General features: G+C 40.9%; 1 protein-coding gene across 1 annotated transcript; it reads left to right on the top strand.

Annotated features, from left to right (window-relative positions):
* The first annotated feature begins 12,178 nt into the window (after positions 1–12,178).
* On the top strand, positions 12,179–22,387 carry stk17al (serine/threonine kinase 17a like). The gene is made up of 7 exons (XM_077619032.1): positions 12,179–12,469; positions 15,232–15,444; positions 19,097–19,241; positions 19,636–19,762; positions 20,400–20,448; positions 20,542–20,721; positions 21,432–22,387. The coding sequence occupies exons 1-7, from the start codon at positions 12,354–12,356 to the stop codon at positions 21,700–21,702; spliced, it is 1,101 nt and encodes a 366-aa protein (XP_077475158.1). The 5' UTR covers positions 12,179–12,353; the 3' UTR covers positions 21,703–22,387.
* The last annotated feature ends 2,627 nt before the right edge of the window (positions 22,388–25,014 follow it).

Here is a 25,014-nt window from a genome sequence, read left to right as displayed (position 1 = left end):
CTGAGTCAAGGCTATGGCTTATATGCATACAAGACTTGCTATACTCTTTTTCACCAGTAGTTGTCGGCAAAGTAACATTTACTGTTTGTTGGTTATTTTCTGTTTTGCAGTGAGAAAACAATCATTACTGGTTGAATTAATTCCTTATGATGTTGACCCTAATAATGTGTTTTTTATTCATACAGTATCTCAGAAATATCATGTGCGATGATTTCTCTTAACATTTTCCCTTCAAAGTAGTTACACATTTGTACCCCCTATTAAAACCATGAATACGGAGGTAAAAATTGGAAATCGGGGGCGGCTTATACGCGAGAAATTGTAAAATGCAACAATTTTAAGGCAATTTTAAGGGTGTGGCTTATAATATGCAAATAAATACGGTACACCTTGCATGAATAATTGGAGTGTTGGGCTCTTGAACGCCAGGGGGCAGCAGAATTTCAAGAAACACTTTTATCAAGAGAGCCTTATAACCAATTATGGGAAGTTAGGTGAGCAACCAAGAGGTCATTGGCACACTTCGACGACCCTAGATGTCCAATCCAGGGGCGTAAAGTAGGGGAGAAGAGGGTAACTGATTGTTGACCAACTAGCCGCACCTGAATAAAGGTATAAATCTGATGTAAAATGACAATCAGGGCAATAATTTAGTGTTTCAGTGTCAAAACTTTTGGGTCAATCATTAGGACGGGGGCCCGCAAGTGAAACTAAACTTGCCCCCTCTCGTTGCGGGGTGCTGGAGCAACCTAACGTGCATGCTAACGAACCGTGCCAACTCCATTTCGGTGTATTATATAACACGGCAATGAAGAGTAGAAAAAAAGAAAATGAAAATACCTCTGACAACATTGTTTTGTTCTCACAGTCAATTGCATTCTTAACATTTCCATTGAAGACATTTGGTAATTGGAAACAGAAAAAGGCGACCAATCAAAGTTATTAGTGGAACAAAAGAGAAGTCAACAAGAATGAATTAGAGCAGTTTATTTCCGCAAACACATAAAGAGGAGCAATAATAGTTTCTTTTTAGACACAATGTGTGACTCACCAGCCTAACATTTGACAATAAAAGCATACCTTTCATAGCTCTTGAGTTTCACTTCACCACTTAATTATTTTCTCCTTATGTTCAAAGGAGGCGACGTAACCGCAGGTTAACGTGATTGACTTGTTGACATGATGCTTACCGGCAGTGACATCCATGTTTTGGCTTGGTTTCTTTACCTTAACTTCATGTGGGAATGGAATATATATATTTTTTGTAATTTTAAAAATATATTTTGGGGGGTTGAAAAAAGGGGAAAAAGGCATTTTTTATTTTTATTTCAATAAATTGGGAAAAAAAAAAATATTTCCTTTTTAATCTTTTTTTTACATTCAAGAAAAGCCCTAAATATATTTTTAAAAAGATATTATTTTTTTAAAAATTTACTTTAAAAATTATTAAAGTGAAAAACAGGCGATATTACTTTTTTTAAAATTTATTTATAGATTTTTAGACATGCTTTTATTGATCTGAAACAATATTACATTTTTGGGCCTTAAAAATGTGTATTTATTTTTTAAAAGAGGGAAAATAGTAAATATTCTCTCAATAAATATTATCTTCATTTGAATGTAATCATAAATCCTGAAATCGACACCCATGATTTACTTTGGGGGGGCCGCTCAAAACCACATGGCGGACCCCATCTGGCCCCTGTGCCGTCACTTTGCACGACTACAGTCCGGTCAGCGCCAAGTTGAGGTCTGGAAACACTCCATAAACACCTCGTGGAGAAGCCTGACACCCCACAACGGCGAGGAATGTCATTCAGGAACCATTTTTTGAATGCATCAAAAAGTGTCGAGTTTGTTAAGAGTGGAAGACGTCGAGTTGGGGTCAAATCGGAAGCATTCCAAGTACGGAGAGAGCAAAAAAAATCTTCTGTGCTAGAGAAAAGCGCGATTTTAAAGGCAAACAAATGAAGCCAGCGCCACAATGTGAGCTTTGTACGAGTGCGGAAACGCTTTCTGAGGAAAGGCGAGCTAGACAGGATGTTCCGTGTCAACACTGATATGTACAAGTCAAACACGTGAAGATGTGTTGTTGAGTCTAAAACCCAGTTATCTCCATTTTGGGAGGAGACAAAGTCGTTACGATACGAGTAGCGGTCGCAGTCTGTGATTGGAATTTGCAATTCAATAATAAGCTATCGTTTCTGGATAAGGATCCATTCAAGCTATCAAAATTCATCGGACGTCCATCGCCGTCAATGGCGTGGAATGAGTGCAATAACGTTTTCGGAAATTCCAGATAGTCGCTAGCGCGCTGTATGTTCAAATCTGTTTTTCCGATTTTCGTTGTAGATTCTTTATCCTCTGCATAGAATGTTTTTTTGAAGTTACAGATAGTCACTAGCGCGCTGTCTGTTGAAATCAGTTTTTCCGATTTTTGTTGTAGATTCTTTATCCTCTGCACAGAACGTTTTTTGGAAGTTCCAGATAGTCGCTAGCACGCTGTATGTTAAAATCAGTTTTTCCGATTTTCGTTGTAGATTCTTTATCCTCTGCATAGAACGGCTGAGAAAGGATTTCAGCGAATTATCCTGATACGAGAGGTTTTGTAGCTAGCAGGCCATCAAAAAAATGTATTTTTGAACATAATCGTTTTTTTTATGCATGTTTAGCTTCAGCTTGGACTCTTTTGAAGGTTCTGTTCATGTCTTTCAAGTTAGTTTGCATTTGTGGCCGATTTAGCCGATCCACAAGATCTATTTTTTTCTCTCCAATCATTGATCTCGATCTTAAAATTTCCCAGCCCTACTCTAGTCTTTTCTCTTCTACGAATCCACGAATCACATTTTTTTTGTTCCTACCAGTGTCCAGAATTGCTGAAAAACTTGGGACTCTCTTCGCCTTTTCACCGTCTGGCTCAATGTTTTTACGGGTTCCCCTCCGGAGATTCCCCCTTTTTCACCATGTTACGCGCGAGCCGGCCGAATTCCCCACGGCTCCAAAACAAGCCGTCAAAATTTGGATGGCGCGGCGAGACGTCAACGGTAAAAATAGAAAATGTCGGGCCCTGCTGCAAAAAGCATTTGGAGACGGCTTCCCGCGAGGACGGAGACATTTCCTCACCTCACGCGAGTCCCGTGAAGAAAAACGGACCGCCGAGTCAAAGGTTCAAACGGCGGGAGTTTTGGCTGGGCCGCTTCCTGCTAAAACCATCACCGCTGGAAACACGAGAGCACTTCTGGAAAGCACCGACGGACCTGAAGACACAAAAAGTTCTTAGTCAGCAAGATTTTTTGGAGTCAGGCTTAGAAAACGGGCCTTCCTGAAACCGTTGGATTCCCTAAATGTAGATTACCCTCCCAAAAACGTGAAGGAATTTAAGGTCACGAGCCTATTCGAGTCCACAAATGTCCTGTTTATGACATCTTCCCAGGCTTTATGAGTGGAGGTTGAGTCGTTAAATCGGAGTCTGGAGAGATTTCCTTGACCCGTTGCACGGGGTCTTCCACAGAACCAGTTTGTGTATAAATCCTACGAGCAGCAGGAAATAGTGGAGTAAACGGACAAGATGGGAAAGTCCCTTGTGTGTTGCGTGATTAATTCAAAGACTTTGTTTTTTTCCGTGTCATGTTGCCAAAGAAAAGATGGCGGCTCACGCTGTCAGGTTTTTTGCATTTCTGGGTCATTTTGCAAAGCCGCGAAGACTTTGCGTTCTCATCCCGTTTGCAGATGTGACATGCTAGAGCAGGGGTAGGGAAACCTATGGCTCGGGAGCCACATGTGGCTCTTTTGATGGGTGCATATGGCTCTCCGCTAACCTGTGAGGTAAACTATGGAAACTGCTGGTGAGAAAGCACAGGAATAGGATCTTTACGTTGGTATTATGGCGTTGACACTACCTACAGCGCCTTATAATCATTTTTTTTCCATTACACTCTTCTGCATGGATATTCTCATTGATACTCATTGATTAGCAACAACGGAACAATGTCGTCAAAAGAATTCAGAGAGTTTTTGTACTTTAAAAGTGGTGAAGTGACTAAAAAAGGCACACATTTTCATGTATGTCAACTTTTAAATTCGGAGCATGGCTCTCAAAGATTAACATTTAAATAGATATGAATTGTTTATGGCTCTCTCCATCAAAAAAGTTCCCGACCCCTGCTGTACAGTGTCTATGACGGTCATAGCAAGAGAGTTATGTTATTGATATTGCATTGTTTGCCCTGTTGAATAGTAGAAGGACTTCTCGAAGTTGTAAAAAGAAAAGATATAAAAAGTTATGACCGTATGTTGAACGGGTGTAATTGTACATTATGTTTTGGGTTCTAACGTGTTGCTCATGTATATATGTATATATATATATATATATATATATATATATATATATATCAACACAAAAACCCATAATATACAATTACACTTATATATATATATGGGTGTAATTGTATATTATGGGTTTTTGTGTTGATAAATATAACAGTATAAGTTGGATTGAAGAAACAACAACGGATCACAGTTCTGATGATTTCTCCCTGTGTTTTAAGATGAAATGCAGGGTGCAACACAGACGTTGAATCAGCGTGACTCCGCCCAGCCGTTGCCTAGATACCGTTTACGGCGAGACAAACAAACGCTTAGGTATGCAGACACAATACCGTGTAGAAAAACAAGCAGGCACTTGGCGGCATTGAGCCTTTATGTGTTCTCACGTCTAATGTATTTGGAGATATAAAAAGCTCATCTGGAATTGGCGAGGTTGCATCGGGAAGACTCGAAAAGTAGCGCACTGCTATTTTGCGCTAACCGCACGCATTCTATCATATATATAGTATCTGTAATTATGTATACATTTGAATGGGAATGAGCAAAAATGGGCTCCAAACATTTTTTCGAACCGTTTCCAGATTTTATACAAATGTAATATTTGTTTCCCACTCCTAATAGTGAGTTTACATGATAAGAGTCGAAATATAGGAGTCAATCCCAATTTTATTGATTGATTTTTTTCCATGGTGTTTGAGTTGGAACAATGGGTAGGATTTCATTTCAAAGTTATATTACATGATATATTTCATATATAATCTCATGGACATATTCATGTAATTAGGGAGATGTTTTGTATATGTATATACCATATTTACACGCCCCCACGTATAAGCCGTACCCATAAAATTGCTTTAAAATTGTTGAATTTTGCAATTTCTCGCGTATAAGCCGCCCCCCCCCCGAATCACAATTTGTACCTCCATATTCGTGGTTTTAATAGGGAGTACAAATGTGTTACTTTGAAGGGAAAATCTGAAGAAAAATCATCGCATGTGGTATTTCTGAGATACTGTTTGAATCAAAAAAGCACATTATTAGGGTCAACATCATAAGGAATTAATTCATCCCATAATGATTATTTTCTTACTGCAAAATAGAAAATAACCAACAAATAGTAAATGTTACTTTGCCGACAACTACTGGTGAAAAAGAGTATAGCAAGTCTTGTGCGCATATAAGCCGTACCCTTGATTCATCCATCATTTTTTTTAGTTGCAAATACGGCTTATATGCGAGAAAATACGTTATATATACCCTACCTATGATTGGTTGTCCTTTGTGTCCTCGTGTCCTCGTGCCCTCCGATTGGCTGGCCTCCGTAGTAGTGAGGATAGGCTCCAACACCTTTGTGAGGATAAGTAGTTCAGAAAATGAATGAATATATACAGATACATGCAATATGTGGCAATAAAGATTGTTTGTATAATATCTGGACACAATTTTTACAAATTGCTTGCAGTCCATATTTGGTCATTCCCATTAAAATGGCTGATTACGCAAGCCGTTCGGCAAATTCCGAATACATAACTTTGAATTTTACGAGCCGTCGGGGAGGGGAGGATTTTGGACAATAGTGTGAACGGAATCCACTTCCTCCAAATTGCCATTGCACGTTCATTCCTGAGCTTCAAGTTCACACCAGCCCAGAACGCGAGCGGCTTCTACGCCAAGCCAAGATACATTTTAGATCGTCTTCCGATACCGTCTTTTGTCCGCCTGCCCGCGTTCTCACGGCCGACGGGCCATCTCCGCTAAATACTCGTCTCGCGCTGCGCCCGAACAAAAATGTCACCTTCCTTCATAGCCGGCATAGTCCGGCTTCTTGTCATTGTTGTTGTTAATCGTGAGTCAGCGTCCCGTGGAAAAGAGGCTGGACAACTTTCACGTTCCTTCAATACCGCCGCCGCCGCCGCCGACCGCAAGTTTCGTATTCCACGTCTTGACGAGTCTGTAAAATGTCAAGTAAACATGTTCATGAACATGAATACAATATGTTGATTAATATGTGCTGTCTCTTATCAAATCAATCAAACTCAAACTGAAAAAAGGCCTCTGCAATAAAGTAGAAGCTCATGAACACGTTTATTTTTAGGCCTGAGCAAATCACGCTGACGACATCTCGTTCCCGTTTGCATGAGAGTAGCAAAATAAACAAATGCACGCAAGTCGTCATTTCTGTCCACTCGTCGGTAGCGATGTCAACGGTTGGTTTCGAGTTGGAATGCTTGATTACATTACAGTCATTTTTACGACTTGATCACATTGAAAACAAAATTATCACCTCTTTACATCACCTCCTCATAAACCAGGAGCCAAGACGGGCCTCGCATATCTGCTTATCATCACGCACTCCCGATTCCGTCATCTTTTATTTCGATTTTATTGCCCTACAGCTTGACAACACTTTTATCGGGAGCGCTGTACAGTTCCAACATCTGAAATGTAGACAAAACATTTAGTGGTCAAAAAAGAGTTAACAAATGTGTATAAATACTTCCCTTAAGTAAATCCCACTTCTTATTAAATCTGTACAGTAATCCCTCGATTATCGCGGTTAATGTAGACCAAACATGGCCACGAGGTTCATGTATAGCTCTACATTTTAACATATAACAATAATTCAGCCTCTATGGTAGTTGAAATTTGGTTGGCTAAAACGCAAAAAAAAAATAAACCTTGAGAGTACAGTAATCCCGGTTATTGTAGACCAGACATAAACGAAAAACCGCAAAGTAGGGTCACCCCTATTTAAAAATAAATAAATAAATAAGTGCTGAGTTCTAGTAGCAAGCAAAGGACAGGGGCGTGGCTTCTGCTTGCGAGTTTCAACGTGGATTTTTCACATTTTTATGAACTCAAAAAAGATTGAATTTAAAAAAAATCAGCGATGAAGTGAAGCCGCGATATTCGAGGGATTACTGTCCATCCAAACTTGGTCATTTTTCACCGAAATGAAGTCTGTTAAACTTATTTCCAGCTTCATCAACGTCTCTATTATTCTGATTGACTGCAGGCACTGGCAGATAATATGAATTATTATACTAGTATTTACACCGAAAACAAGGGAATTGAACTTTGTGTTTTTGCAATAGGCCAAACATTTTTGGGGGGGGCTCACCGTGACTCTTTCTTAGACATCCTCGTGGGAAATGTGGTCAGAGGGAAAATCCGGGGGGGGAAAGGTTGTCGGAGATGTGTGCGAAACGCCAACTGGGACAACTTGTCAATTAATCACGTCTCTTGAGAATTGCATAAGAGCTTCTCGGACTATAATTTAGGTTTATTTGGCAGATGCCATCGCAGGCGCTGTAACGGGCCGTGATTTACGACGACGACTTTAACGAAAGTGCTTCCGAAGAACGTGGCAAATTCCTGGTCTTCATCAGCGGAATGGCAGCCGTTGTTATATAACGTGCAAAACGAAGGATTGCGCTCGTATTTTAACGATATTAAATGAGGAGGCTGATGTGTGTTAGAAATTGGGGTTGAAGCATTAGCTAATTTTAGATTGATTTGGGATTCCTTTTGGTTTGGGAATATTTCTGGTTTTACGGCAAAATTGGGTCACTGAAGCATTTCCAGGTCCTGTTCAATTTTGAGTAACTTACTGTTGATTTTGGGATGCCTTCCTGCTCATTTTGGGACATTTATAGTTTACCTCCTGTTCATTTTTGCTGTTGCACGGGGACATTTTAGGGTCCTGTTCATTTTGAATCTTTTTTGTTTGATTGTGGGGTTGCTTTCTTTAATCTCGGGTCACTTTCTGTTCATCGTTGGGCATTTTTGGGTTCATTTGGGGCATTTTTAAAGGGCAAACGAGGACACACGTGATACCTTGAGACATAGGGGGTTTATTTTTCCATATTCTTTTTGTGATGAATGTGTGAGAATATCTTGACGGAGTGAACGCACGTGTTTTTTCTTCATGAGCTGCGACACGTGATGACAGTGCTTCCATTTTCCAAGCCATTTCATGGCCACTTTTCCATATTCGGGATGACATCGCACGTCACGGCGGGGATTATTTTGCAGATGCTTTTCCGGAGGATTTGCTCTTCATCCAACGCTGTTCAATCATTTCCTCTAAAAATGATCTCAAAGTTCTTATTCACCATAAATGCCATTTAAAAATCAACGTTTTTCATTTAATTTGACCACACGGGGTTTGCCAGTGGCGAAACATATTGGTACGGGGCCAATATTACAAGCAAGCTTTGAAAGTATTAGACAGAAAGCCAAAAAACGCACCACTCCTGTCAGATATTTAAAAAAAAAATACCGACCAAAAGACTGCGACCAAAAGACTGCGACCAAAAGACAGGCGACCAAAAGATGGCGACCAAAAGACTGGCGACCAATCGACCGCACACGCTTGATTAATATGTGCTTATTAAATCTATCCAACTCAAACTCAAGCCCCTTCACTTAAATGCGACAACTGTATTGACCGCTATCCTTGAAAGGGTTAAAATCCTTGAAAGAAGTTTCTCCTTATTGGGAAAAACGGCTGGTTTTGGCTGAATAAAAACAAACGTGTCTCCGCTGAACCTCTAATGCTCACTTGGACTTAAAAGAATTCAAGTGTGAGGTTTCATGGCATTAACCTCTCAGCACTTTTGGCTAGTATTAGCATATAGAGAGGCTTATTTCTTCCATTGGGCAAATCGTGCGTCACACCCGCACTGCCCTCCTTGAGAATTCTGCAAGGAATCCACAAAATACTCTAAAATGACACGTTTAGGGACACCAGGATAAAACATTTTTTGATAGCCTCTTCATCCCCGTCTTGAGTTTGTTGACGTTTCCTTCTCTTCGTCCTTCAAGCCCAAACGGGTCAATAAATGTTTTCCATTTTTTTCCCCGTGTCAGACATTCCAAATGGATCCGTTTCGCCGTTTCCTGCCACTTTCTAGTTTTCTTCTCTCGTGAACATCCTCGCGAGCGCTTACTCGCTCGGAGTCAATTGCCTTCTATGCGCTGGTACCCGTTTGGCCCGCCAAAGTGCGTCCGGAGACAAGGGCTGTTTTGTTATTCGGCTTGACGGACAGCCGATTGGTTTTCCATCTGCTCCGGGGACGACGTCTTGTCTCTTGGTGAATTCCAAAGGGTTATCGTTTACATGGCCCCAAAATGCACCAAGCGAACATGTAGAATGAGGATATGGTTCCGGGCTTGAAGGAACTGTTTAGCTAAATTTAGCCATCTGTTTTTCACCCGAATGCTTGTCTTGCTTTGAGTTCAGAAGGATTTAGGCCAATGGGTCTCATTTTCTATTTGCGGGGTCCAAAAACTGTCAAGATTTTGTCCAGGGCCAAAAAAATATTCTGTCAACAATGGCCAAAGTTTTTGTAAGTCTCGACAGGATCCATATTTTTTTCTTCATGTCAAAAGGGCCTAAAATTGATCTCCTCATAGAGCTCAACATTTTTCCAAGTGTAAACAAAGGCCGATTTTTTTCTACCTGTCAATGAATTTTTTTTCAAATATCAACAGGGTCCAAAGTTTTTCTCAGTTCAAACAGAGACCTATTTCTTTATGTCTTAAGGGAATCCAGATTTTTTCTTCTAAATACTCGCACTTGAACGCTCCTAAACACGGGGTTTAAATACACAAACGGGGTTGATGACAATCACAAACAGCTGGGTCACACAAGGGAAAGAGAACCAAAAGAGAAACAGCTAGTGAAACTCATACAATCACACAAGGAAACACACCCAACCACTAAAACATGACATAGTTACATACATACATACAAGACATAGACATTTGCTTTGTACTTTGTGCTTTTGCTTTGTTGTTCTGTCTAATCACCCTCTTGCTACTGCCACAATGAAATTTCCCGAATACGGGATGAATAAAGTTATCCAATCCAATCCAATCCAATCCAATAGTCCACATTACAGAAAGCGAAAACCCCGCACATGTCCCTGTGTTGGATTTTTTTTTTACTCCTACTGTTTCATCCCAGCACGTTGTCACTCAATTTCTCCCATGTACGCAAGCTAAATGCTGACTTGTCAAGCTAATTCGCTGCTACGTGTTTTGGTTCGCACTCGCTCGGGGTCCCTCTTCCCTTTGACCTCTGGTTTAAAGGGAGGGATGGCGGAAGTGGACGAATCTAGGTGACTTTTAAGGCGGTTACGTACGCAACCTGGCGCGTTCATGACTCAGGGGGGGATTCTCGGAATGTCCGCCGTCAATGGCGCTCTTTGACATCACTGCCTGTTGGTGGCAACGCAATTAGCTTTGCTATGGTAAAGATGCACAATCGGGCGCTGTGTGCAAGACAACAACTATGTCCACCATGTGACGTACCAATAGAACATTGGCAGTTCCGTGGCAACAGTACACGTAATTTCGATTCAGAATTGTCAACCGTGGTCCGACTATCGCTAAGCAAAATATATTGACATTTGATGAATGGATAGGCTTAATTAGCATCGTGTTGTCGCATCAAAATGACCTATTTGTGCTGGATCCCCCCCCCCCCGCCATACAACCCCCCCACGGCCACCTGTTTTACACCTGTGTACTATGTTGTAACTTACTAAGGTCCAAATAATTTAGCATCTTTAAAGGATAGCGATGCAATCAAATAGGAATGCAAAGACTGCAGAGAAAATGTGAAGAATTTCTCAGCCCATAAAGGATTAGCTTGCTGCTGCATTAGCATGCGACTGTTTTTTCTAACCATTTTACCACGAGAATGGACTAAATGCTAGCATACTAATAGAGAAATATATACTAATACAAAATTTACTGTACTTTCAAAACTACACAGAGGAAAACCGTCCAAATAAAAAATAATTTGGCTTTGTCACTTTTCTGGCCTCGTTTTGAATGATTCGAAGGACACGATTTAACCTGATTTGATCTCTGCCTACTCGCGTGGAATTTGTTCAAAACAAATGAGCCTATTGCCTGGGCACGCCCCAAATCGCTGGGATGGCACGACTTTCTGTAGAACTGTTAGTCGACACTTGCGGCCAGGCTGACGAGCCCTTCATCCCTTTCCACGCCGACGCCTCGGGATGCTCCGAATTCCTGGGGCGGGTGCACTTCCACACATTCTCACCTGCGGCCCCGAAACGCGACCAAGCCCATTTACCGAAAATCCCGAACATGGTGAGCGCGGCCTGCCTGGCGTGCTTGGCGAAGCGCGGAAAAAAATGGAACGTGTTGTGCTTTGTGGCCAATGGAAGAGCACTGCGCTGACTTCACTTCATAATTCATTTCTTAGCTTTTGAAACGACTAATGGCGCATTATATTCATGTTGTGATGTGAGGGGTCAGATTAAGTCACCTGGGAAAGGCTGACCTGTCAATATATGCATTTGCAGTTGAAAATATTTTATCTATATTATCTTATCCATTAAGCATAGAGATTACTTTTTAGATTGTTTGATGAAAATGCAATTCATTTCTTAGCCAAGTTTTACAAATGACACGAGTTATAATAGATTATATCAATAAGTTATACAAAAATGAAAAGATGGTGAAAGTATTCAGTATACACAGATTTGCGGTTTACTATATATAAAGTTATCTAATCTAATCTAATAAAGTCCTGTACAAAATAAATATGCCTTTCTCTCGTAATTCTTGAATTCACACAGTTTTACCTAATTAAACAGATAATCGTGACGTATATTTAACTTCCAGCACTGAAGCAATATACACTGTAAATTCTTTAGAAAACCTCGCAACTCGTGTGCCCTGAACGCATCACGAGCAGCCGCTACCGCAAACGGAATATGCCCCTCCCTCTTTCGCCCATCCCCCGGCTACGATTGGCTTTCTCTTTATGACGCGTCCTCGATAGGCGGGCCAGCGGTCGCCGTTTATTAAACGGAATGAGTGGAGCAAGTTGGAAGAATTGAAAACAGCAGTCAGGCACACGCCCTCCTCCTGTTTTGTCACCTGGATTAAACTCTCTGAAATACTTTGTGACCATGACGATGTCTACCTAAACCCCAGCCGCATTTTTTTCTGCCCTTATTCAGCTCATTTGAAATCGAAAAACGATGCTCAGTGCGGCGAAGATGGACAACAAGAGCGGAATGGTGGCAAAAATCCAGTCCAGGATAAGATCGGAACCCTTCGCATCCAATTACGAGCTGGCAGCCAAAGAACTGGGCCGGTAGGTCTTGTTTACATCCCCCTGGTTTATTTCTCTGATCGCCGCACAAAAAAAGCGTGAATGGAAGTCCCACGGAGCTTTTAATGTGATTATCTTAATCGTATTAGTTCGTTTCCGACGGGCACGTGTGAGTGAGACGCGTGGAGGGGGAGAATATTGTTTGCCAGATGCTCAAAATGACGTGGAAATTGTTTTGGAAGCCATTTGTGATGTCAAATTAGTGGCAGTAGACAGTCTGTTAAATGGTCGGTGTTTGCAGCTATCCCTCTAGCGGCAGTAAAGTGTCACTGCACCCAGTCTAAAAAGGGCCAATTAAAAAAAAAAAAATTCTAATCATGTGATTGATGAAAAGTTCCATTTTAGGGGAGCGAGACTGCCTCTGGAGTACGTGAATGTTAAACTACAAACTTCTCTTTTTATTGACATGTTCACTCATTTTAAACGGTGATTTGTTTCTAATTAGTATGGAATAATAACTCTTACACTTGGAGTGTGAGCCAAGTTTGAGAAAGTTCCTCACATATTTTTAAATGATATATGAGCTCATCACTGCATTGAACGAGAAAACAAAACACGCTGTGGTATTATGATAACCTGTTTTATGTGTGCTTAGAGGATTGTAGAGTTCTTAACAGAGAAACAAGAAGTCCACCCCCCCCCCCAGACCTCAAACCTTTGCCCCCGGTGTCCTCCTAATCCCATTACGCCTAGACTGTGTATGCGTGTGTTGAGTCTGTGTACGCTTCTTCTCAGGAAAATGTTGAGTAATTAAAACTGATTCACGTCCGGATATTAAACGTGACCCTATCAGGGACGGGATCACGCGGACGTGTACGCACACGTGTGCGTGTGGTTTGCTGTGGCGCAAAACGCCGCGGGAAGTCCATTTCTCAATTTTCGGGGTCGCTTGACGAATGGTTCGGTGGAAGAATGACGACACGGCGCCCTTGCGAAAAGTTTTTTGGCGAGCTTTGGATTTGCGAAGGTGTTTGGTAGGTTGGGCTAATTTGTTTAAGACTCACATTGGTTTTTTTCCATTTTTTTCAGGATAAAAATATTGCGCCGTTAGGTTGGTTTTGCCAAAATAAGACCCGCAATGAGGGGCCTTGTTTAGTAACTCCTCATTGAGGGTTTTTCCCTCATTAAAACGATTGGTTTTAAACTTGTTTTATACTCTATGGCACCCCTTTTGAGGCCTATAGGCCGGGGGGGGGGGCCTTATGGGGCAGCACCCTCAGCACCCCCCCCTAATTTCCGCCCCTGCCAGGACGCCAAAATGAAAAGATGGGGCTCCATTTGTTGTGGGAATTTGTGACAAAAATGAAACAGCAGAAGGCTGATTGGACACATTGTGGGGGTTTTCAAAACATGACGGCTGGAGTTAAACACAAAACACAATGAACCCCCCTCCCCCTTTTTCTGACCTGGTCAGGTGGGTGGTCCGGGTAGGTGGCACCAACTGGCTATCTTTTTTGTTCGACTGTCACGGGCGTGGTGGGGAGGCGTCAACGAGCATCCATTTGTCTGTGTTGCTGTCAGCTGGTCTGAAAAAAAGGGGGGATGGAGGTCAACATGTGCTGGGGGGGCTTCCTGACCTCTGACTAATGAACATGTAAACACTCGGGACGTTTAGGCAGTGGCTCATTTGTTATTATTTAAACTGGGAGGGCTGCCAGTGAGTGTTTTGATGCATGATGGGGATAGATGCCCAATTTAATTGGACTTGGGGGTGGTTGTATTGTGGCAATGAAGGGGAATGGTCATATTGGGATAGGGTTTTTTCTTTTTTTAGTTTTTTGGGGGTGACTCAATAGGGAGGACCCTCAATCAAATTGGATTGGATATTTACCGCCGCAGTCTTCCCAGTTTAAATCCATTAAACATCTATTTACGTCAATGGCAGCAAATGAGCTACATGGAACAAAATAATCCAGAGGTGTAACGATTAGGGGCGTCGCCAATTGGATATCGGACACTTTAAGAGCAGGGGTGTCAGACTCGGGTTGGTTCGCGGGCTGCGTTAACATCAACTCGATTTCATGTGGGCCGGACCATTTTAGATATAATATTTAGATTTTTCTTAATAAATGGATTAAAAGAACTGGATTAAAATCCCTGAATATTCCGTTTTTTATAGATCTAAAACAATGTTTATTTGAGCTTTTTTTAAATATATTTTTAGATTTTACAAAATGATTTTTGAACTAAAAACACAGAAAAAAGAGGATCAAGATCTTTGGAAAAAGATTGGGTTTTAACAACAAGAAACAACGTACGGGGATGTAAACAAAATCAAAATATGTAAGCAGACTCTTCTAAAAGATCAAAATAGGGTGGAAAATTTTGTTTTTAAGATTTTTTAAAGACTAAAAAACAAACAAATGATGAAATAAATGAGCACATTTGGGATCAGTACTCACTGTGATCCTCAAAATACAAAAATATCTGAGAAAAATATGCAACCAGGACAATGCAAATTTCCACCCACATTATTTCCTTGACTTTTGGGATTGTCATGAATCAAGCTTCCCTAAAAAAAATCCCTGGCGAGTGTCAAATGGTATTTCCTGTACACATATTTGAGCTCAAAAGCCACAGCTGTGCTGCCCCATGTAACCACTTAGCCTTTTTTTGTCCCTGCGTGTGGCCCGTTTTGGCGTGGAAGGCCATTCTATTCAGCCTAAGCTATAAAAAAAGAAAGAAAGAAAGAAAAGAATTCCCGCGTGTCATGTCAACTCACCGACCGCCTTGTGTTTCTCCAGGGGAAAGTTTGCAGTGGTGAAGAAGTGCACGGAGAAGGCCACGGGCAAGCAGTACGCCGCCAAGTTCCTGCGAAAGCGGCGGAAGGGTCAGGACTGCCGCTTGGACATCCTCAACGAAATCGCCGTGCTGGAGCTGGCCGAGGGCAGCGCGTACGTGGTGGCCCTGCACGAGGTCTACGAGACGGCCACCGAGATCGTGCTGGTCCTGGAGTGGTAAGAGGGGGCCGGCAATGGCGGGGGGACCTGGTGGAAAATAGAGGGGTTGTTAAAAGGGATTTTCTTGCCATTCACTGATTTTAAATCGGAGAATTCCGTCAAGGTTCAAGCCGATTTTTGTCGGAGTTGCTGGTTAATTTATTGTGTCCGCCATCGAGGCTGCCACGATTAATTGAGGGATGAATTTTCTGATAGTCGATAAATGATTGAAATACTTTTTTTTATGGAGCCTCAGCATAGCAATTAAGCATCTTTTCATCATTATTTTTTTCATTTAAAAAAAGGGAAAGATGCTAAACATATTTTCCTTATAATAAAATGCAATGGAAAACAGATGCGCAAATATTCTATCATTATTTTAATAACCAAAAATGAATAAATACAATATAAATTATTTTATCATTGTTAGTTTTATAATTGATCGCTATGTTTAAATCATTATTTTTTCATTTTAAAAAGGTAAAGAGGGTAAATATATTTTCCTTACAAAAAATGCAATGGAAAACAAATGCAAGTATTCTATAATTATTTAAATAACCCAAAATAAGTCAATAAAACATTAATTATTATATAATTGACAGCTTTTCTGACGTTTTATCCTGTTTTTGAGCCCCTTTATAGCAATTAGTACTAAATTTTTTTATCTTTTCATAAAAAAATGAAAGCAGGCAAATACATTTTATTTACGATAAAATACAATGGAAAATAGGAATGCAAATGTTAGATTTGTGTCATAAAAAAATATTTTTTTTAAAGGCTTGGGGTTAATATTCTCCTCTAAATTGAATTTTAGCAAGAAACATTCACCTTCTACTTCACTTCCAGTAAATGAACGCATGTTAAATAAAGAATGATTATGCAGAAAACACTTTTGAGCGCCGACAGGAAATCGAAACAAACAACCGCGTGCTTCAAAGCACCAAGTGGTCTCGTTGCGGCTTCCCCGATTGTTCCGACGAACCAGGAAGTCATCTCGCGAGTGGGTCAAGCCACAGCGACAAATAAAAACCTTTCATTTTTTAACGTCGCACGGACTCTTTTTCCGTTTCCCGCGCCAGGCGGTAAAAGAAGGCGCTAAAAGTAGCACGCGGGCCGGCAAGCGCGCACGCCGCGGCGCATATTTCCCCTCGCCGCAACCACATCCGCAGTCTTGTCTGTGAAAGAGACGCTGGCTGGATTCTCAGCGCTTGGCGTGCAGCTGCGTGCGTCCGATTGGCCACGCCGTGCGACCCCCTTCGTAATGACTAGCCTGAGATAAGCCCACGTCAAAAAGTCAGCTCCCAGTCTTCTGGACTTGGAGAAGTTTAGGTCAAGACGACCCGCAAACAGAAATAACTGAAAGCCTCGCGGTGGGTCGTGTCGCTTTTGCGAGAAAAGCGAGGGCTCATTTTTCGGAAGGTCGTTAAAAGTTACGAGCTGCGTTTCCATTCCGTTTTTCTCTTCTTTATTTTTTTTAATTTTTTTTAAAGTTCGGCGGATGAGTGGTTAGCGCGTTGGCCTCACGGTGGGAGACCTGGGTTCAAATCCAAGTCGGTCCACCTGTGTGGAGTTTGCATGTTCTCCCTGAGCCTGCGTGGGTTTTCTCCGGGTACTCCGGTTTCTTCCCACATTCCAAAAACATGCATGGTAGGCTGATTGGACACTATAAATTGCCCCTAGCTATGATTGGTTGGTGTCTCCTTGTGCCTGTGATTGGCTGTCCTCCGCTTCTGGCCCGGAATCAGCTGGGATTGACTCCAGCACCCCTAGCGACCCTAGTGAGGATAAAGCGGTTCAGAAAATGAGATGAGATATTTGAAAGGTTTCTGTTTTTGCCACATGGTTGCAGAAATGTCCTTTCGCAAGCTTTGTTATTGTTGGTGAGAAGCCAACAAATTTCGAAATCAACTTGCGAGAGTAAATATTAAAAATGAACACTGGATAATCCATTTTTAATAACAACAGATGGTGTATCATATCATCATCTCTCGTCCCATAAAGGGGGCGTTAGAAATTTGAATTGGGAGGGCGCAATTCTTGAATTTTTCTTCGTACGCCTATTTAAAGAAAAACAAACCGATTTTAAACATGGCAGCCCATAGAGTATTAACCGCCTCACGGAATACACTAAAAAAGTGGAAAAAAAGCAGGCACCTCAAAATTAATGATATTTGAAGCCATTTTAGTTGATGTTGGCCAAGACACAACTTGAATGTTGTCTTTTAATTTCCTGTTTTCATCTATTTACATTTCAGGAACGTATTTTTTTCATTTGTTTTTACAATCTCTTGAGCGCTAATGGCTTCCCTGCTCTTTCTTTTTTCAATATTTTTTCAATTAGAAGTCGACTCGTGCGCAAAAGTTGGGGCACCCCGCGTTAAAATTCTTCGCCATGATCCACAAATCGTGACCTGGCAAAAGGTCTCGCTTTGTTGTCGGATTTCATTTCATTTCTCTGGCTAGATTCTACTCGATACTCGATTTAAAACACACTCGACGGCGTCTTTTGGGGGCGCAGGATGACAACAACGGGGATCGGATCCCCAAATCCAGCAAAACATCGGCGCTGTTTTCACAGCCGAGGTCGATCCGGGAGGCCTTCGCTCGTTACATAACCGCTTGTGATGATTCTCGCGTACGATAAACCCGCATGTGGAACGGTCTAAATCCCACACACATGCTTTTAGTTTTTTAAAGGGGGGGTTGAACTCGTCAACCGTGGCGACCAATGGAGCATGGCGCTTTATTCTACTGGAGTTCACCGCAAAAATGAGACATTTTTTGGAGTATCTTTTTAAGGCTGAATTCCGATTTAAAGTGCTTTGAATTACTAAAGCAAGCTATTTTTTTTAAATTATGGCAGAACATATTTTGGATACAAATCCAACCATGGAAAGTAAAAGTTTAATGAAATAAGATCCAAATTAGTCTTCCTTTCTCAAGTGTCTTGGCCCCACCCACTAAAAATGATGATTTTTGCTCGCCTAAGAAATATCCATAGCCTTTCATTTTTTCTTCGATTGTGATTGTTTTGTTGACATGTACCAACTTGCAAACTCAATTATATATATTTTTTAAATTGTTTTCGGCAATTCTGGTTGTGATGTCACAACCAGAATAAAGTGGGTGTTTCTTAATGCCTTGTTTTGGGTTCTAATAACTATGAAATGGCGCAAAACAGACAGATTTGAGTACCAGATGTATTTTCTACATGAATATTACATAAGTGCCGTCATTAGTACATTCATCGGTTAAGTGAAACGCATCGTTTACACACAGATGGACCATTCGCGTTTTAAAGATTGTCCTGTTGCCGAAAAACGGGAACTTGTTGACTTGAGACCTGCCGTGTGATCTTTGTGGGTTGGCTGGTGTTTTGGCAATGCGCTAACTCCGACTATAAAAGTGTCAGCCCTGCCTAAACGTGCTTGCCAACTCACCCCTGTCACGCATCGCCAACGGGAAAATGATAAGGCTGCCATTAGCACGAAAATGAACTTGTTGTCGAGCCAAAGTACACGGAGACATCGGGTTGCGTAACGCTCGCTGCAAAAACGTGGACTTTATTCCCCTTAATGAATCAACGGGTTGGGATGAAACTGCAAATTGGAACTTCCTTGTCTTCTCTAAACTCTTTTTTTTTTCCTTTCCGTTCTTTTTTTCAAACTAGCGCCGGCGGCGGCGAGATCTTCGATCAGTGCGTGGCCGACAACGACGATGCGTTCAAGGAGCAAGATGTGATCCGCTTGGCCCGGCAGATCCTAATGGGAGTGGACTTCCTGCATCGGAACAATGTAGTGCATCTGGATTTAAAGGTGAGAGGCCCTACGTAGGAAGTTACGTGACCATACGGGACGGACCATTCCCTCGAGGAACGCCGCTATTTAGCTTATGTAACTGAAGCACGCAACCTAGTTCTCATGGGGGGGGGGGCTGTCTAATAACACAAGACCAAGTAACAAAGCTATTACTCTTTGTCCTCAAAGGATCCTGTTTCAGCCCCCCCCAAAAAACATGTCATCTAGATAGAAGTCGTCGGGGCATTCGTTGCGCAAGTCAGGCCCGTTTTGCGTGATTGGCTTACCTTAGATCCGAACTTTGGCGTGATGGCGGCTGGCGGCGCAGATGGACAAATCTTGTTTTTGTCTCCAACTGAGCGGCAAATCGGCTTCCAGGAGCTTTGGCGCTGACGAAAGTTTGCTTCCGCAGCCGCAGAACGTCTTGCTGACCAGCGCCAGGCCCCTGGGCGACATCCGGATCGTGGACTTTGGTCTGTCCAGGCGGGTGGATAGCATCAGCGAGGTGCGGGAGATTCTGGGTACTCCGGAGTATGTTGGTGAGTCCAGAAACTACCTGTTGGGGAATTGTAATACATCTTCTTGTTAGCACCATTGGACCAATAACAGTTTCTTAGTGAATAATAATTTTGAGCTGAAAGCTTGTGGAATCTAGATAATTTTGAAAATTGAGTTTAGGAACATACGTTTGCTCAATAAGAAAAATAAGTATCTGATTTAAAATTGGCCCCTGGTTTGGAAATTGGAGAGCGTTGTCAATCTAAATAGAAGAAAAACATTTTTAAAAATAAATCACGAAAAGGGGTAAGGGAACAAAAAATGGAAATCAAATTTCCTGGTGTGTAAGTTGTCAATCTGAATTGAAGACATTTTTTTTAATAATACTTCATGCACGAAAAGGGTTAAGTCGACAAAAAATGGAAATCACATTTATTGTATTTTTCAGTATAGAACAAATGCAAGATAAGTTGCAGAATCATAATGAGTGTTTTCAGTGTTTTGCACCCTGTTTTATATTTGTTGATTTAATAGGTCTAAGTTACTGCAATATAAAAATATAAATTAATTAATTAATTTAAGAATATCTCTGGTTCTCCCCTGCATATTCACAAAAAAAAATTATATCCATCAAGTGTTTTTATTTTTTTGCCTAATTCCATTTTTTTTGTGTTCCAGCTCCAGAGATTCTCAACTATGAACCCATCAGCACGGCGACAGACATGTGGTGAGTGTGGCTCGCTCGCGCGTCCCGCCTCGCTAAGGTCAAAACGAGGCGCGGAAAACTCACCGCTCGTTTGTCGTCTCCGCCGTCCGTCAGGAGCATCGGCGTTCTGATCTACGTCATGCTGACCGGCGAGTCGCCCTTCCTGGGCGACGACAATCAGGAGACCTTTCTAAACATCTCCCAAGTCAACGTGGAGTACTCTCACGACACCTTCCAGGACATCTCGCCGCCAGCCATCGACTTCATCAAGTCCCTGTTGGTGAAAAACCCCAGGTGAGCTTGGCGTACAAACTCTAAAAGATGATGGATAAAATGAATTTTAGATCAAAATTGCTGTCTGTAGAGGTCTGAGATTTTTTTGTTTTTGTTTTAAATTGAAAGATGATTTGTCATTTTCAAATTTTTAAATTGTTGTCTAACTTCTCATTGAAAATGTCAAAAAAATTCAAAAAATGTTTTATTTAAAGATGATTTACTTTATTTAGAAGGATTTACTGCCCTCCCCCTTTTAATTTAATACCATAATTCTTGAAAAATGACAAAAAGAATATAAAATCAACAAAAGTCAACAAATTTGTCGATTTTAAAGAGAAAATGGAATTAGCCATGAAAGCAACTTTTGATGAATTATTTGGGAAGAAAAAAAAATCCTTGCTTAGTTAAAAAGCATTTTCCAAACAAAAATGTTTTATTTAAAGATGGTTAAGAAATTGATGATTTCAAAAGGATTTACTGCCCTCCCCCTTTAATTTAAAACCGTAAAATGACAAAATAAGAATATAAAATCAACAAAAAAAGTCAACAAATTTGTCGATTTTGAAGAAAAAATGGAATTAGTCATGAAAACAATTTTTGATGTATTATCCAGGAACTAAAAAAATCCTTGCTTAGTTTATAAAGCATTTTCCAAACAAAACCAATTTGGTTATGTGGAGAAAAAAATCCTAAAATTCAAATTTGTACTTTTTTTTGGGTGGTTTCAGAAAGAGAGCCACGGCCGAAGAGTGCCTGGACCACCCTTGGCTGCGCCCCCTCGCACGCCAACACCACCTCCAAACGGCGCTTTCCTCGTCTTCCCTGGACGGCAGCGACGCCAGCCAGTCCGAGTCGGAGCCGGAGAGCCCGGCGCCGTCCCCAGACCTGGGCCTGATGGACTCCTACCTGGCGTGCCCCTGCCAGGGCGAGCTCAAGACGGGCTGCGGCCCCTTCTCCTTCGCCCCTCGCCCCGAAATCCAGCAGGAACTCATCTGCTGAACGCTCGCCCCACGTGGACTCATCCGGCTTTTTGCACGGATCACCTGGGAAAAACCACAAAGATGATTAAAAGACTGGTTCTTGGTTTTAAACCGAATTAGCCTTCCCGATCGGAACTGGTTCCGAATATTTTGGGGCGAAGGACAGAAAAAAATGGGTTTATTTTACAGCGAGCTACCACGCTAGAAGTTAATTTTTATATCGTTTATTTATGTTACAGTCGCCTTTACCGTCAACCTGAGTCGTTTTTCCCACTTTTCCCAAGTTTTGAGCACTTTTTTAATGAAAAAAAAAAGGATTTTTCACGCAATCGCACCGCACATACGGAAAAAAGTGCCACTTTGGTGTCTGCGCTTTGTTCTTTTGGGTGTTTGCACCAGTCGTTGCACCTTTTTTTTAACTGTTTGTACTTAATTTGTAATAATGCAACATGTTTTTGGCTGAATTAGCTCGAAGAACAATTTGTGTCATTCATCACATAACGCTCGGGAGTGAGGCGTCGCCATGTCTTTTTCTCGTCCGTCTCCATTGTTAAGGCCTTACTTTTTTCAATGTTAACTTTTATTTGTTTTCAGTGTTGCCATTTTTGCACTCGTCCTCGTGGACTTTTTGGTTTAAAATTGAATCAATGTTGTTGTGGTTGTTGCAAATGTAAAGAGGTGATAAAGACCTTACTATGTATCGACTTGTGACTGAAGATGTGACGTTATTCGCGATGAACTCTTTATAACACACACACACACAGTATGTACGTATGTGTTGATATCATATTTTGGACCATCAACAAACTCGGTCAATTGCTCCCCTTATTAAGAGATTTAAAAAAATGTACAACTGCAATCCAGCACATATTTATAAGGCACACTTAAAAGTCTAAAATTTTCTCCAAAGTGGACGAGGTGCCCAATCAGTATGCACTAAATTCAAGTTTCTATAGATGTCGCTGTATGGCGCTGACAGCTTGACTGTCTGGGTACATTGCTTGCGGACGCGTTATATTTATATAGTGAAAGGGGAATGAGCATGCACATATTAATGTTAGCAGTCGACGATAACGTTTTTGTCTGCTACCAGTGACCGAGACGATCCGGATTAGAGTCGAAATGGGGAAAACCAGATCACTTTTACAAAAAAACGTAATTAAAAAAAAAAAATTACAAAAGTTGTTATACGGCATACACAATTTGAAATGATCAAAAAACGTATAAAATATGGGGAAAAACGTATAAGTTGACAAGTATGGATCACCACCAGTAAATATTACTATTCTGGCCTCCCTCTCTTCTGGCCCTCAAGTCTGTTAAAATATGCTACTTCTGAATTAAACAAAAAAAGGCTCATAAAATATGAATGGGGACTGCCAGAAAGAGTTAACCATTTAAAATCCCGAGATCCAATTGGACTGGGGTGGACTGGTACCAATCATTGGAAACGTAAACTCCAACCCTGGAGTGATGTCACTGTAGTGATATTCCCAATTATTTTCTTATTTCTGTCTGTCTAGCCCTTCTAAAAAAACCATGTTCCATCTGACCGCATTCCCGCTAAATCCCCAAGTTAAAACAGAGGCTTTCGATCAAGGCAAGCAGACAAAAATTGCAAGAAGTCTTGCGGTCTGGATCCGTTCATCACATTTACTACTGGATTTAACTTTTATCAGGAGCACATGCTTGTGTGCGCATCCACATCGGGAATAAATATCCCAAACAAAATCACCGCTGCCACACCAGCAGGAACTACATGTACTATTTTTGTCCCACGTGCTAAAATATGAACTTGCACTTCTCAATGGAAGTCATTCTGTGATAACTGACTGTTCCGTTATTAAGACTACAAAGTTAAAAAAAACAATTTGAAGCTACCCTGGGGAAAATTATGTCCTTTTTTTGTACATTAAGAACCCAAATGCTAGATTATGGCTCCATGCACAAAAGATACGGGTTTCAAACCCTTAAAAAACTACCATTCCAGGTACATGGGTAGTAATTTTAACCCTTTCACCACAGTCACAGTCCCGGAAATTCTTTAGTTTTCCTGTGGGACTTGAAATGAAATCAAGCATTGTTAACTTCTTGCACAACAAGACGCAAAAGTATGGATGAAGTCAGAGCGTAACCCCCGCTCGTTCACCGCTTCCTGGCCAAAAATGGGAGCTGGCGAACAATGGCAGAGGTCAGGCAGGTCGCGCACAATTATGCTATCGCCGCAAAGCGAAAAGACGCTTCCGGTTGGACGCTGGGTCCGTGTTAATAGCTTTAACCTTCCTGAAAAAGCTAGCGTAACATCGTCCGTTTGCAAAGTTTTGGATTAAAGGGAGACTTCGGGTTGCGACGTTTGGACTTTACGGCGACTGCTTTTTTTGTCCTCCTTTCGTCACATTATGGCAGGGGTGTGCAAACTTTTTCAGAATTAAAAAAGGAACCAATTTTTTTTAATGTATTTTTTTCCTTTTGCCATGTTGATTTTCTCTTTGTTTATAGTTTTTGCGTGTATGTATGTATGCATGTTATATCTATTTTTTGCTATTTGCATTTGAATCAGTTTTCTTGGGTACTTTTTAAATGTTTTAAATACATATGTGGGGGGGTCATATTTTAGGTTATTTTCCGCAAAGCATCAGTGTATAAATATCTAACTTAAATATGAACATAGTTAAAAAAAGACATTTTAATGTAATTTTTTGTGTTAAAATTTTAACAAAGTTAAAACCAATGTTTTTTTTAAATGTAAGTAAAATGACTTTAGATATGAGTTGAAATATTCCATGACTACGTTTGTAACTAAAAAAACACTTTTTTACCTCATTGGAATAAAATGAATCCCCCTTATTCTTGCTGATAAAATTCTGTATAAAAATGAAATTTGTATTTTATAAAAATAAACAAAGGCAAAAAAACATAGAATTATGACAATACAAAATGTAAACATAAAGTTTTACCACAATTTTTCACCGCAATTCAGCTGACATCACGCTACTCCTTGTGTGCGTGTTTTGTGGGAGTTTCATTTATTAACTTTGTAGGTCTAAAGTTCAAATATTAACGGTAATAGAAGAAAATGAGTCTTTCTAGATCAAATCAAATCAAATGAAATACATTGTTTGCATGCCTTCAGCATCTCTGTTATCATGAAAGAAGACTCAACTCCTATCTTATTAAGAGGAAAGCCAAAATTCCTTCTGGACACTCTAAAACCCAACTAAAGTGCACTTTAATGTTTTTTTTTCTGATAAGCCTGCCCAATAATAAGCTTTGGGAAGTGTAAACACGGCGGGAATTGCGGGCTCTTCATTCCTGCTTTGTGTGATGACAC

This window comes from Stigmatopora argus, chromosome 14, assembly GCF_051989625.1.
Source record: "Stigmatopora argus isolate UIUO_Sarg chromosome 14, RoL_Sarg_1.0, whole genome shotgun sequence".
In the NCBI taxonomy this organism is placed as follows: Eukaryota; Metazoa; Chordata; class Actinopteri; order Syngnathiformes; family Syngnathidae; genus Stigmatopora; species Stigmatopora argus.
Note: the sequence above shows the minus strand (reverse complement) of the source record. Positions and strands in the feature narration are given on the sequence as shown.

What these genes read in the sequence shown, in the direction of transcription:
- stk17al (XM_077619032.1), top strand. Translation starts at nt 12,354, where the DNA reads ATGCTCAGTGCGGCGAAGATGGACAACAAGAGCGGAATGGTGGCAAAA. An exon ending in AGCACGGCGACAGACATGTG is followed by an intron (nt 20,449 to 20,541) that starts GTGAGTGTGGCT and finishes GCCGTCCGTCAG; the next exon opens with GAGCATCGGCGTTCTGATCT. An exon ending in CTGTTGGTGAAAAACCCCAG is followed by an intron (nt 20,722 to 21,431) that starts GTGAGCTTGGCG and finishes GGGTGGTTTCAG; the next exon opens with AAAGAGAGCCACGGCCGAAG.